This window comes from Cyrtonyx montezumae, unplaced genomic scaffold (assembly GCF_038088225.1).
Source record: "Cyrtonyx montezumae isolate F1298 unplaced genomic scaffold, pur_monq_1.0 scaffold_22, whole genome shotgun sequence".
Taxonomy (NCBI): Eukaryota; Metazoa; Chordata; class Aves; order Galliformes; family Odontophoridae; genus Cyrtonyx; species Cyrtonyx montezumae.
This window is the reverse complement of record NW_027071959.1, coordinates 107,992-123,386: the sequence shown is the minus strand read 5'-3', so window position 1 is coordinate 123,386 and position 15,395 is coordinate 107,992. Positions and strand designations below refer to the sequence as shown.

General features: G+C 47.0%; 1 protein-coding gene across 1 annotated transcript in view; it reads right to left on the bottom strand.

The window, feature by feature from the left end:
- LOC136049860 (ciliary microtubule associated protein 1A-like) overlaps positions 1-13,263 on the bottom strand; it is a 61,584-nt gene extending 48,321 nt beyond the window's left edge. Inside the window, 2 exon segments of the mRNA XM_065738368.1 lie at positions 12,371-12,571; positions 13,140-13,263. Coding sequence (XP_065594440.1) covers positions 12,371-12,571; positions 13,140-13,245 — 307 coding nt within the window. The 5' untranslated portion in view covers positions 13,246-13,263.
- Positions 13,264-15,395: the final 2,132 nt, after the last annotated feature.

The following is a 15,395-nucleotide window of genomic DNA, read 5'->3' as shown; positions in this document are numbered from 1 at the left end:
ATGAAAGTGTTGTCTTTAGCTTTCGTCTTTTTGTGTGCTCCCCTCAGCAAGAGGGAGGAGTGATTGGAACAGTATTTACATTTGCTTAATAGCTGTGTTATGCCTTCCTGGATGGGGGGTGATGAGGTGTTAATTGAGCTTTTGAGTATGTCCTCTCCCTCAGTGTAGACCTTTTCTGAGTACAGAGAAATGAGCGACAGTGTAGTCACAATGAAAAGTGAAGAGGTATTATTCGACCTCTTAGAAAGGCGTGGTGCCAGACCCTCATTAACAGAGGTAGACTGGGCACGGCAGAACTGGCATAATTTGCAGTGTTTCAGACGGTATCCTGCAGAAAAACGGTCGTACCCGAGCTGCAAAAGGGAAGATAATTATTTATGCAGTATTAGATTCGGCTCCGGTTGCAGCCATAGAATTCAGTGACCAGCAGTTGAAATCAGAAAGCCAAACTACAGAGTCACTTCAGGAATTGGTTAAAACTCTGCAGAAATAGATAGATGAACTCAAAGGACAATTAGAAAATGAAAAACATAATGCAGCTCTCTTACTAGAGGCTCTGAAGGGTAATTGTATGGATACCAGTGACTGGGAGGAATAAAAGCAAGGCTAGAAAAATTAGAAGCCCCCCCAGCTCAATTGCATCCTTTAATAGAAACTGAGTTAATCGGGCAGATGAGGAGGCAAAAGGGGCAGGCTAACTAGAGAGGAAATAAGAACCCAAGATGACGAAAAGGTAACACCAAAAATCTATTCTCAAAAAGAAAGAGAGAGCTTTGAGAAATTAGGAGTAAAATGGACTAATAATAATTTTGCCCGATGGCCAGGAATTATTACCCAAGAACTTTGCCCAAAGAATTGTGCAGCAAATGCACCAGAGAACCCACTGGGGAAGAAGGGCACTGGCAGATTGTTTCTTAAAATTATATGGGTGCATAGGGATATTTGAAGTAGCAAAGCAAGAAACAAGAGGTTGCTTAATTTGCCAGAAGGTTAACAAAAGAAATCTACAACAAACACCCTCAGGGGGAAGGCCATTGGCACACAGACCTTTTGAACGAGTACAAATAGATTTTACTGAATTACCAAAGGCAGGAAAGTATAAGTATTTACTAGTAATAGTAGACCAATTAACTCACTGGGTAGAGGCATTTCCCACAACTAGGGCCACTGCTCAAACAGCGGCCAAACATCTCTTGGAAGATATTATCCTCAGGTATGGTTTAATAGGGGTTATTGACTCAGATCAAGGAACTCATTTTACCTCACGAATTTTGAAAGGCCTAGCAGAAGCCCTGGGAATAAGGTGGGAATATCACACCCCATGGCATCCACAAAGTTCGGGGCGGGTAGAAAGGATGAATGGTACCTTGAAGGCCCAGTTAACTAAGTTAATGTTAGAAACTAAGATGTCTTGGATAAAATGCTTACCTTTAGCCTTACTTAATATTAGGAGTATGCCCAATTCAGAACATGGGATATCCCCCTATGAGATGCTGTATGGAATGCCTTATATTCAGGGAATACCCATCGATCATCTCAGATTGGGAGAGAGTACTATACAGCAATATATAACAACTCTGACTAAGAACTTGGAAGAACTAAGGGAAAAGGGGCTGTTAGCTCAAAGTACCCCCTTAGAATTTACAATACACAAGATAAAGCCAGGAGATAAAGCGTTAATAAAAACCTGGAAAGAAACTTCGTTAACCCCATGTGGGGAGGGAGCTTTTCTCGTTCTCTTAACTACAGAAACAGTGTGCGCACGGCAGAGAAGGGCTGGACTCACGCCTCCCGTGTAAAAGGCCCCATCGACACTAAGGACTGGAAGGTTACATCGTCTCCAGGAGAACTGAAAATACGAATTCAACGATAAAGTTCATGCAAGGGACTAAATCGCCCCCTTTAAGGATAAGTGTGGATGTTACCTTGTTGCATGACTTGTATGTGTTATTATTGTAAGGAGAAGTGGTGATACCACTGCAGGGGGGGGTGTCTGCAAAAGGGAAAATTTTGCAATGAGTAGTTGAAGGTAGGACGATTATATATATATGTAGGGAGGGAGGTAACCGCTCAGGGAACTCAGGCTCCTGACAGAGACGGTGAGAGCTCTTCATTCACAGGACCAAGGAACAGGGAGCAGAAAATATAAAGAATAGAGGACTACCAACAAAACTGGGTGCCCTGTAGTGTTCGACTTGTGAGAATACAAATTGGGAAATTTTGGGCAGGGGTGCGCGGGATATGACTGCTCGTATGGAGCCCCTGAAGACTATCCTTGCTGCCGAGAAGATGGTTTACCCCGCTGCCGGATGCAACCCGGTAGGCGGAGGAGGCAGAGGGATGAGAGAACGGTGGGGTATAGTGATGCTCTTAACCATACTGAGCTATCCTGGCAGTGGAACTGCAAACCCATGCTCAAAGTGCTACCAATACGTTAAATACAGTCGAACCACAGAATGGGCATTATCATTCCATACCCACATAAACGCGGCCTGTTATGATAGGAACGCATTATAATTGCTAGGCATGACCTCTGGGTGGCAGCTAACAAAGGAAAAAGTGGATTTGTAAATGGCCATGCTTGTCCAAAGGGAGAGGAGAACATCTGTTTCACTAAATCAGGGATGTGGGGATATTCTGATGGCGGGGAGGGTCCAAGATCAATACAAGGAAGAGCTAGTGAGAAATGTTACCAAGCAACTGCAGGTCAAGCAAAAAATGCAGGAAAACAAAATACAGAAGAACAAAATACAGGAAAACAAACAGTCACCCCTCTATGATGAGGTGAGAAAAATCCTAGGGGAATCTGGACCTACCAAGGAGGTTAACCTGTTCATTAACCTCATGCAAGAAATTGCCACTGAATTAAATATATCCTCATGTTGGATATGCGAGGGGTCTCAGATGACAGAACAATGGCCCTGGAGAGGGGAGGGACTAGAACCATGGCAATTACTAAATTGGAATCATACTCACAGGTCAACTGAAATGAGACCAGAGGGATGGATACTTAGTCATGAAGTTATTGGACAAATCTGTATATCAAGGGAAGGAAGGCAATTTAAACGACATTTGGGAGTTACCCCCTGCAAAATGGTATTAACCACAAACTCCACGGAGGGACCGGGATATTGGTGGCCCGGCCCTCCCCAGGGATATTGGACAAATAATTGTACATCTCTTACTAAGCACTCCCTATGTTGGAAGAATGAGAGCAATGAAAATCCCTTCAGGGAAATAGAAGCCTTAAAGGAATTTTGGGAAGAGCCGGGAAGGAATGTCTCAGATTGGAGATCTCCTGACGGACTATTTTGGATCTGTGGAAGACGGGCATTTAATAAATTGCTAAAAGACTGGAAAGGCACTTGTACTATTGGGATAATACAACCAGCCTTTTTCCTATTACCTAGACAATGGGGGAAAACTCTGGGAGTACCACTATACGAAACTCTGGCTAGACAAAAACGAGAATTAAAAATAGGAGGGACTCAAACCTGGAAGGATGATGAATGGCCTCCACAGAGAATAACAGAATACTATGACCCAGCTACGTGGGCCCAAGATGGTAGTTGGGGATATAGAACTCCCATCTATATGCTGAATCGAACTATTAGGTTACAAGCCGTGGTAGAAGTAGTAACAAACCAAACAGCAGAGGCCTTAAAATTAATAGACCGATAACTCTCACAAACCAGGGCAGCAGTATATCAAAATTGGTTAGCTCTAGATTACTTACTGGCGGAGGAAGGAGGGGTCTGTGGAAGGTTTAACACCTCCAAATGCTGTCTCGAAATAGACGATAGCGGACAAGCCATAACAAATATTGCAGAAGAGATAAAAAGAATTGCCCATGTTCCGGTCCAGAGGTGGAATTCAATTCTAAACGATGATTGGTGGAATCAATTATTTGGGGGCGCATGGTGGAAACGACTGGGTTTCATGATACTGTGTGGGATGATTGGACTAATATTTATACCTTGTGTAATTCCATGCCTCATTCGGATAATACCTTCCATGATACAAGGAATGCAGATTTCTGCAATGCCAATAGATCCAGAAGAAGCAAAGTCTGGAAGGACCCACAAATTGATGGTAGTAAAAACTGAAGCGGCTCCATTTTTGCAAGCTGCTAGGAAAGCAGGATTGAATTTAGAATACCGGACACGAATCACTGATGGGGATCAAAAAGGAAATGGGGGATTGTGAAACATGTAAAGGTGATTCGTGTCAAAGATAAAAAGTCAAAGCTGCTGACACAATACCTTCAGACTGGCATTAATTCCAATTGGTATACAAAGTTACTTAAAGGAGTAAAATGTCCTTGTGAGACATGGAAGGATAGAACTTTATCTACATTTATCTACACCAGTCTTGTGTAACAAAAAGCGTATTCCTCACACCAAGGGGTGAAACTAACACAGACCTTGGAAGATTAGCCTGGAATGCACCAAGAGATGGGGCCAGTGGCCCTTTTTCGGGGTACTTAGCTTGGGGAAGCTAATCCCTGGAAAAGGACCACATGGCGCCAAAGGTGCTACTCCCTTACTGATTTATCTGTTGGACCAGCTGTGTTAAGCTTATCGCTACCCCTCCTAACAAAATACCAGTGAGGGGCTCTTCCCCTTCAAGGTTTGAAGATTTACATCAAAATCAACCCTTAAGTGTAATCCTCTCTATAAATCAGAGTTTGGAATGTGATGAATATGTATGAACTATACTTTTAAATAGGTATTCTTTCTTTCTTTGCGGTGTGTCGTTGGTGGAGCAAGACTCCCCGGCACACCCAGCGCTGCTTGCTTATTGCTTTTCACCTTTTGATTATAATAAAATATTCTAAAAACTCAGATTGGACTCTGAGCGTTTATGACAGCTACCCAAGAAAAAGTTTCAGGATGAGCACAATTGGATTCCTTTTGATGAACTAATATATTGGTCCATAGGCTAAAACGTGCATCCCTTTTGCTAATCCAGCCTGTATCACCTCCACAGTGCCTGCTGGCATCTCATTTCTCTATAGATACAGAGATAAGAACAGAGGCTGTGTGAGAGTCAGCACTGACCCAGAATTCATATGGGCTTCAGGAGATAGAGAGCAGCGTGATGCCTCAGTAGAAGCAGACAGAATCCAAACGCATGTTTAGGAACATAATAACCAATAATATAAATTGTGCACTCACATATATATGAAAAGGAAAAAAAAAAAAGCACATCCATTTCATTAGACAGGGATTGCAAGCTATACTAGAGATATAGGATTTATAAATGCTCACTGATAAATACCAAGGCTATTCCTGTTCCGAGTGGCTAAAGAATTTCAGAATCTCTGATGTTTAAAAAAAAGATGGAGGTCCTGCAGTTAGGACACAGCTGTGAAAGTTAAAGGGTGCTTACATCAGGTGTGGGGTTGTTTCTTTTATTTAAGCAGAGGTTTCATGGTTACTTTGAATCATAAATAAGATCTGCTTCTAGTAGCTGACCTGTCTTCAGCTTCTTTTAGTCTTGTAGCCTTGCCTGGGCCTGTTTCAGTAACAGCACCTTATGGTCCTATGTTATTGTGCAAAGCTGTTGTTTTAAGCTTCTGTCTAGAAGAGTTGTTACATGTTCCAGACATAAGTCTGGCAGTCAGAAAAAAAGAGTTAAAAATAATAATAAAAAAGCACTGTGAGCCAAGTTACCAGGAATTACCAGGTAGAAGAGTTAGTTTCTTCATTCGGGAATGCGATTTGTTACATTTTCCTTTAAGGAAAAAAAACAAAAGCAAAAAGATGCACAGAAAGGAGGCAGTCAGTGAGCCACACTGTGGGCCATCCCCAGCCCTCGGTGTGAGAGCAGGGCAGTCTGGGCTGAGCACGATGGATCTGTCATGACAAGGAGCAGTCCTGCAGTGCTGAGCACAGACTGCCTGAGGTTGCTGAGGTCTCCATCTGAACGAGAGGCAACGCGTTTGGCTCAGGCTGTTTGGGATTCAGGTAATGAAATGAAAGCCTTAACTCCCCCCTCCTGCCCCCAGCACCTCTCCTAACTTCCACTTTGGCCTTATCTAATCAAGACTATCCTTCTGATACAAGGGGGCTGAAATCAGCTCCCACCAATTGCAAATGCCTCTGTATTTTCCTGTGCAAAGCCACTGTCTCCCTGTAGATACCAAGCGCCATTCCTGGACAACTCCTGTTCCTCATAGTGCTCTCAGCACCCGAGCCTGCCATCTCCAGCTCCCCATGCTGTACCACGTGCTGAGCATTGGGAACAAAATTTTTCAGCACCTTCCAAAACAGCTCCTAGAAGTGCACATCCATACACCAAGATGGGTGCTACAAATGGCCTTCCCTCAGGAGAAGAATGTCTCTAATGAAAACAAGGCACACAGCAGAAAACTTCCCCCAGCATCCCAGCCTTGCCCAGCCACACTTGTCCCAGGATGGCTGCAGGCTGTGCAGCCAGGTGCCCAGGGCTGTCATGCAGAGCAGGGTCAATGCTGTGCCCCAAGGGGCTGCGTGCCGGGGTAGGGACTCTGTTGCCTGCCAGGCTCAGTACTCAGCCTGCCCAGGGAGCTGCCCAGGGGCAAAGAGCTCACAGCTACACTGCACCAAAGGGGAATTTCCACAAGGAAGACCAATACTGGGATTTTCTGCTGTTTTATTTTTCTATTTTCTGCTTCTAGGGGAGTGTAAAGATGTAAAGTGAGAATCAGAACATCATATATCATGTTTGAGCACACAGCTGAGAGTCCTAAAATGCTTTCAGTCTCTCTTGTTCTTATGAGCGTGCATTTTCCTTGCTGAACCAATTGAGATTCTCTTATGTTCCCTTTCTCATTTGCAAACATGAGCATGCACCTACACAGTGCCTGCTAACAGGATGGGTTCTGATCAACAAATAGGAATGCATTGCATCTGAGCTGGTGTCTGTATGTTCAGACAGGGAAAAGATGAGGAAACACTTTCCAGGTGAAAAGTCTGCAGGCATGAGAGATATGATCGGGGAATGAGAAAAAAGTAATAGCTTAATCTTTTGAGAGGAAGAATTTCCCAGAAGAAAACATATAACTGCCTTTAACGTGGACACCTTCTTCAAAGCAAGCCCCCACCCAGAAACAGCCCTCACGGCTGTTAGATCCTCTGCAGCCAGAGCTGCTTCAGAGTATAGGAATATCTACTCAGGCATGTGTCCGTCACCCTCTGCAGTACCTGCATATGTGGGCAATGCAGTCTGTGAAGCTGGAAAAGAGTTGGCTTTCCCTTAATGAGAGTTATGATGTATCTCCCTGATGCCCTTCGGAGCTGTGATCTGACCTTCGGGATGCAAATCTTTCCCATAGCCTGAAGAACAAAGTCGCGGGAAGAAGCAGAGTGATGCTATATGCATGGAAATGCTGTGGGGTTGGTGAAATGGACGTTAGGTGTCTGTTTTAAGAAGCACAGTGATGAGGTCTTGCTCACGTCCCTTGAGAAAGGATGGGCGTTGTGTGATGAGCAGTCGGTTCCTCTTCTCTCAGCAGGGTCTGGCTTCTTTGGAAGGTAACTTGTGAATGCACTTGCCTTCCATCTCCAATCTGTGCTATTTCACAGCAACTGGAAACAAGCCCACGAGCTCCCTTTATCCTGCACTAAGCAGCAGTGAATCTCTTTGCCTCCCAGGTCTCAATCACAGCCGTTCACAATGAGTGCAGCAGAAGTGCTCAGGATTTCTGACTTCACTGAGCACCCTTTGGGCATCATGAGTAGGATGAGACCGTAGGAGAAAAAGCATCCCTAAGACTTTGATTTTCAAACCACACATTTCTTGTGTCAGGTCCTCATGCCCACAGGTCCTGATACCCAGAAGTGCCAAATGCCCAACAGCAGCTCCATCAGCGAGTTCCTCCTGCTGGCGTTGGCAGACACGTGGCAGCTGCAGCTCCTGCACTTCTGGCTCTTCCTGGGCATCTCCCTGGCTGCCCTCCTGGGCAACGGCCTCATCAGCACAGCCGTCACACAGTCATGGCCTATGACTGCTTTGTTTCCATGTGCAAGCCCCTGCACTACGGGACTCTCCTGGGCAGCAGAGCTTGTGCCACCATGGCAGCAGCTGCCTGGGGCACTGGAGTTCTCTATGCTTTGCTGTACACTGCCAATACATTTCCTATAGCACTGTGACAGGACAATGCTGTGGACCACTTCTTCTGTGAAATCGCCCAGATCCTCAAGCTCTCATGCTCACAATCATACTGCTTCCGGGAAACCGAAATTATTTATTTTACCAAGATGGGTGCTACAAATGGCCTTCCCTCAGGACAGGAATGTCTCTATTGAAAGCAAGGCACACAGCAGAAAACTTCTCCCAGCATCCTAGCCTTGCCCAGCCACACCAGTGCATGCTCCAGGGCTGCACACTGCCAGAGAACAGCCTAACACAGTGCTGGACCGTGAGGTTAAGTCCCAGCTTTTCCCAGACAGAAGTACAGATGAGCACCTTTTGGTTTTGGTGAACTACTAGGATTCAGCAGTCATCCCCACATCCACCCCACGCAAAGCCATATAGCCAACTATGCAGTTCTGCTCTTGCACTGTGGTTAAGCTGATGGTCCTTAGAAAGTTTTTCCATGTCCTTTAATGGATTCACAGTAAGTCAGTCCAGATGTCTTTCCAAAAATCATAACCGATATGAAAAAAAAGTGCATTGTGCATCACAGTGAGAGGAGTTACAGCAGGAGTACTGGGAAGGTTAAGTTGGCAGCGCAGTTCTCAGCATCCTAGCAGAGAAATGGGAGAGAGAGCCAGGGGATGGCAAGGCAAGTAAAGAGCAATCAATTCTGCTCAGATTATGTGATTTTTTGCCTAACCTCATCTCCAGCCAAGATGAGGAGCAGCTATGATCATAAGTAATACCCCTAAACTTGCCCCAAGCTGTCTACATCTTAAATCACCACTTCCTAAGTTTTCAGCTGAGTTCTCCCTCGTGCAATGCAAGAGTCAGGACTCAATAGCCTACTCCAGCTCTGGATTTCCAGCTCCACTCAGGAGCAGCGAATGACCCGCAGGAGACCTCTGAGTAACGAGGACCTAGCCCCTATAAAGTCATTTCTGATCTTCAAAAGAGACTTATCAGGTGAAATCTTTATGCAGAAGAGACAGAACACCCACAACTTTGTGCCTGCGTCTTCCCAGAGATCCTCATTTTGCACTCATCATTTCAAGGGGGTCGGTAAGGACTGTGCAGTAAATAGCTACACAAAACCAAAGCCAAGCCAAAATCACACGGTTCCTCTTTAACCCCAGAAAGGACTCTGCCATCCCGCACTGCGTGGCCAGGGCACTGACTGAAGCCATGTGTTGCGTTGTAGGAAACACAGATGAGAAATTGTTTCAGTTTCCTTTGTTACAGTGGCTTAGGCTTGCAAATCTTCCCAAAACCTGGTGCTACAGAAACCCAATACTGAAGGCATGGTGTAAGCAACCGTACAGCAGAATACCTTTGTGTGCAGTCTGGCCTTGCCCGGTCTTTAGGGTTGTGGGGGTTGAGGGGAGGACAGGGTTGTGTTGGCTTTTCTTTCCGTGAGCCACATGATAGAAATGTCCCAGAAAGTCGTGGGTTACCTTTGGAGTTCACTTCATTCTAATTTACATCATGTCTTTTTTTTTTTTGTGTGTGTGTGTTTACTGGTTTGAAATGTATATGCCGAGAAGCTCATGTATTTTTATGTAAATATTTTTTGTGGTTTCCCCACTGCCCTCCTCTGTAAATATTTAGAATTCTCATATTCTCACTTTTTATGATGCAGATGTGGTTTTGTTTCTGTTTTTTATTTGTACTGTAATGCAGCAATCCAGACTGAGGTGTCTTGTGGTACTAAGCAAAAGCAACAGTCCCACTGAGCTCACACTCAGATGTACAACGTGACAGCATTAATCAAGCCAGGTTAAAAACTATTCCTGGGTACATGTGTGCTTGTGCCTCTGCCTCAGTAATTAACAGTAAAAAGAAAAACCTGGAAAGCCAGTTCAGGGCCACAGCAGGGATCTCTAAAGCCAAAGGACAAGGTGACTTTGTGCTCATGTGCCAGTACCCCTACTGCTGCTCGTCTGCCCGTCACAGAGCGGCCCTGACCGCTGCGTAGCAAACAACAAAGCGGCCTGGGCATCTTCAGGCCTCCCTCCTTCTCACCCAGCACGACAGGGCAGCAGAAATAGCTCAGCACAGACGGTGTGGGCAGACAGATGGCAGCAGCCAGGGGGATTCTGACACAGCAGGCATATGGCTCATTGGCAATTAATAGCAAAAGTAATCAGGAGGACTTTTAGCAGGTCCTCTCTGGGGGGGGACACCTGTAATGACCGAGGGTTATTGCGTTTGGTTTGGCCTCACACGTTTCACAGAGCCCACGTCAGGGTCACGAGAAAAAAAGGAGAGAGAAGGGAAGGAATAAACTGAGGGAGCAGGAATGAATGTGGAGTGGGTTATCCCTGCGTGCTCCCACCAGGTGGCACTGTCCAACCACTTCTCACTGCCAGCTTTTGGGCCCACTCACGAGAATTAGGCTTTGTTCTTCTAGTCAGCTCTGTTCAGGTGTCCGACTCCTGATACCTAGGGAAAGATTTGGGGGTGTGTTTTGGGGGTGAGATTTGTGTTTTTGGGCTCTGGCTTAATGTCCTGGGGCAGGAGGCTCCTGGAAGTGATAACCAGAGCAACACAACGGGTCCACAAAAGGCACATACGCAAAAACCAAAGTCTCCCCTCCTGCAAATCAGCGGTCACCCTGAAGGACAGACAGTCTCATCAGGAGCAATATATTCCAGGAGAGCCTCTTCCTGCTGCACTTCAAGTTGTCAATTTAGACACAACATTTATAAAAACAAAGTGCCAGACAGGGCCAGGTTCTCAGCCAGGCAGCCAGCAGAGCCACCTCCACAGCCCAGGGCTTGCTCCCAAGGCTGGGAGACACCTGCCGTGCCCCTCGCCCCTCCATCACGTGCTCACCTTTCACAGGCTTCACTTATCAAGATCTTTTAGCTGTCATTCTGAGAAAGATCTTAGTGGTCACCTCATGTAAAGGATTTGTTTTGCATCTCTGGTTCCTCTTCTTTCCTTTCAGTTCCACTTCTCCCCCTTCATCCAGCCCCAGCGGATGGGAATGGGAGCACAGTCTGTCTCAGCTTCTACAGAAGATGATGCTGTGAGTGGGTGGGCGCACAATGAAGCGTGTGCTGGCCAAACACAAACAGGAGACCACATGTTGGGCATTCAAGATTCACTAAACAGAAGAGGGGAGGTTTGTTGATAACACCGTGCAATACAACAGCCTTCCAGCTCACACTTGCTGAGGTACATGTAGGGAACAGAAGGTGCCTCAGTTACTACAGTGCAGTCTCCGTTTTCTGCAGCACAGCAAGAGAAAGGCTACTCTAAACATCCTCCCTCCCCTCCCCATGTTTCTGACAGCACTGCCCCAGGCCGGCTGCCCTTTGCTGTTTGCTCTCTTATGATTTACTTCAGCACATGGCCAACATCAGTAACACAGATTACTGATAAGGCAAGCATCAGTGCTTTCCAACTCACTGATGTTTGAAAGGCTTCATGAAGCCGTGGCGTGTTCCTGTATGCAGCAGATAGGAAAAAGGAATAACAAGAAAGCATACATATAGGTAATTAATTTTTTAATTTTTTTTTAATGATGTTCTACTGTCACTAATGTCCAAGAGGCAAAAGCCAAAGTCAATAAACAGAAACGGAATCAAACTGAAAGCAGCAGTTGATTTGTGTGTCTTTGCGTCCCCTTCCCTTCCAGGCAAGCAAACAAGGCCTTTCAGAAATTGCTGCTTTATTCATCAATGAGAGGGGTTGTGTAGATGGAATGCTGGATTCCAAAAGTGCACACAGGTGCCTGGGGCTTGATCAGCATCACCTGGAAGGAGGAAAAAGGAAAGGCAGATCAGCAAGGGCCCTTCTCTTCTCTGCTGCCCTGGCAGCCCGCTGTCCCAGTGCATCCCACTGAAGGGAAAGGGAGCGGGAAGCTGCTGTCCCTTCCTCAGCTCGGAGGTGGGACGGTGGCAGGGAAAGAAAGTGAATTCCTGGTTCCCTTCCACAGCCACAGAGACAACTTCCCGAGGAGAGGCTCTTCTGAAGAGCTGCAGAAATGCTGCGGGACCCAGGCAGCACCTGGGAATGCTTTTCCGCACCCCACCACTGTGTCCTGCCTTGCTGCCCCTCCTGTCAGCCCCCTGCTCCTTAGTTCTTTCAGGACTTGGGGTCCTCATTCCCTTGGCCCATGGTCCTGGGCACCTGTCCTTCTCTATCACTGCTCAGAGCATTTTGTGTTCTCTCACAAAAGACCTACAGCTCCATCATGGCATGAGCTGACCCACGGCAAATGTGCTGCACAAGTGGTACTCACTTGGTCCGGGGGTGATGGCAGTCTTTGTCCTGGGTCGTCCCTGGAGGTGGGTGCCTGGAGCCATGTACTTCCCCTTCCTGGTGATGGCAGGCTCCACAAAGTAGCAGCGACCTGGCCCGCAGCTGTCCACTGCAGGCAGTTTAAACCCTATAAAGCTGTACGCGGGGGCGCGGGCTTTGGTGGGGCTGTGGCCCACGTAACCTAGGAGGAAAAGCAGAAGAGAGCACACCTCTGTGTGGCTGCATGTTTCTAGCTGCTTTGGAACAGGGGCAGTTAAGTGCCCGGCCCCGAATTTCCCTTCCCGCGTGACTTCTTCCTCCAAGAGCAAAGCAGGAAAGTTGTGCAGGACCTCGGAGCACAACAGTCAGTCCCTTAGTGCAAGCAGCCATGTGAGTGCCTTGCAAAGTCACCAGAAAAAGACAGCGGAGCTTTGGCCAGCACGCTGCCTGTACCCAGCAGTTTCCAAAGGATTTTCCGCACCACCCATGCAGGCACTCCACAGCGAGAGCCCCCTAAGGGTCAGCTGTTCTGCAAGACCCCGTAACGCCTCTGTACAGCTGCAAAGCTGAGCCTGTGCTGGGCAGAAGAGGGCCCCTCTTTCCCTGGGTCACACAGGGCAGCGCCGGTGGGATCGGCCTTCCTCAGCCAGGCCTGGCTCGCTGGTGCGCCAGAGAGCCGGGAGGCTGTGACAGAAAGGGGAAAGGCTCGGGAGCTGCTCTGCCCCATGACGGCCCCAGCGCGCCCCATGCCCTGGGAACGGTCGCTGTACCTGTTGTCCCCGGGATGCAGTACTGGGGCCCGGGGCTGGGGAACTGGGCCGAGATGAGGCCGCGTGGGCGATGAGGTCTCCACGTCCCCACCCAGGCTCCGTCCATGCTGGCGCAGAGATGCCTCCAAAGCCTAAAGGCAAGAGCAGAGGAGTTACTGATGGGCTGCCCTGACGGAGGCCACAGGTGAGCTTTGCTTCCTGCCCCCCACGCCTTGCAGCCCAGAGGGGCAGGCAGGAGACGAGTCTCTCCTTTGCTCAGCTGCCAGCTGTCCGCCACGTGGCTTGCAGCTCCTGAGCCAGAAGGACCGGCAGCAATTTCTCCTTACAATCCGTGACATACTCATCAAACTTGTGAAATAAAGCAATCTGAGCAAAAAAATGAAAAACTCGTGAAGAAACTTCCTGAAATAAGGAACTCTGAAAATGATGACTGAAAATTTTTGAGATAAAAAGTGACGCATTTCTGAAAAATTTCTGGAAAAAGGAAATAAACTTGATGAGAAATCATAAAACAGTCCTCCATAAACTACTGGGAAGAGAAAAATAAAAGCAATAAAACAGAAACACTGATAAGAAAATAAAAAGCAAACCCTATGAATGCAGCCTTGGGGCATGGCCCTGGCAGTCCGTGCCATCCCCTCCATCCCCAGAGCGCTGAGCAGAAGAGATGCATACAGTGGGCACATCTGGGATCTGTTCCACGGGGCACAGCTCTGCAGGGTGCCCTGCCTGGGCTCCTCGTACAGATAAGCCCTTTCTTGTTCTCAAAATCATCTAAGAATGGAAGTGTTTGTAGTAGGGCAGCCAACATTTCCAAAGTGACAGGCAGCCAACCTGGTTTGATTACAAAAACAATGGAAAACCTGACAACAACTGATTTTTTTCCACCCTGCTGGCATTTCTCATAGGATCTCACGGCACTTCCAATAGGTACTGATGTACTTCCATACACCAAATGGCAAGGGACTGCCTGTTAAGTTTCTTAAATCGAGGAATAATCTCCAACGAGAGAGCCTGTAACCTGATTTATTTACAAGAAACCCCTCTATGTGAGCGTTGCTATGAAATACCTGCTCTTATTTTGCATATATGCAGACATAAATCCATAAAGATGAACACAGACAGATTCTCCTTGACGCCACTATGCAGCATAAGGGAAATTCAAGAAGGGCCTTCCTATGCCCAAGTTGAGACCTTTGCAAACACAGGGTGTAAAGGAGCATTTTCACCCCCACACTTTTCAAGCATCCCATTGGACAGTACAGATGGACTCTTTCACAAATAGGCTTCTCACCAACGTAGAGCTGTAACACAGCCAGCTCCAAGGGCTTGTTTGTGCTGTGCCTTGAGAAGAAGTGCATCCCAAAGCCGTCCCCCACTCCATAAACACAGATGTTGATCACAGTTTAAGGTGGGCTGTAAGAACAATGAAGGCACAGGATTAGTGTGCTTATACGGGCTGCTCCCTGCATCAATCTCAAACTCTCCTTCTTTACTGGGACCTTTCAGCCCTAATCCAGCAGAAATAAGCAGCAGTTCCTTAAAGGAATGCTGGTGGATTACTGGGGGAGTTAGAAGACCACCACATCAGGTTTGCTCACACACTGGTCTCTTTGCTGATCTCCAGCCAGCTGATCTCTTTGCTGATCTCCAGCCAGTGTCAGCCAGCCCCTGAAAATCACCAAGATCTTTGTCTTAGAAGCTCTACAGTTACTACCAGTGCGGCCTTTCATCATTCAGGAAATTTTATTCAAACCAAGAGGGAAAAGCAACTCACTGGGACGGGGCTATTTTCAGAGCAGGACTCTCTTGGGACAGGGTTATTTCCAGAGCAGGACTCCTGAGAACCCTTGTCTCAGTGTTCCCAGATTGGACCCCATAGCATTCATCCCCTACAAAGCAACAGTCTTTCTAAATGATTTATTTTTTCTTTTCTGCACTTCATTCCTTGAAATGCACATTCTGATACAGTATCCTCATTTTTCTGTAAATAATTCAGAGGCTTTGCCAAAACTCACTCACAGTGGAAGCCCCACCTAGCTAATGTTCCTCCTTACAGCACAAATCTAAGGAGTGTAGTTGCAAATTCTGAATGTCACAAATCTCAGACACCTTCAGAGACAAACAGACAAAGCAGAAAGCTGCCTGCTGGCACCTCACAGGTCAGCAGCAGAACTGGGGAGGGAACCTCAAACTAACACCATCCCTTCCTGCCTGTCCTGTTTCTTTTCCTTCTAGATCCAACACTGCCAGGAG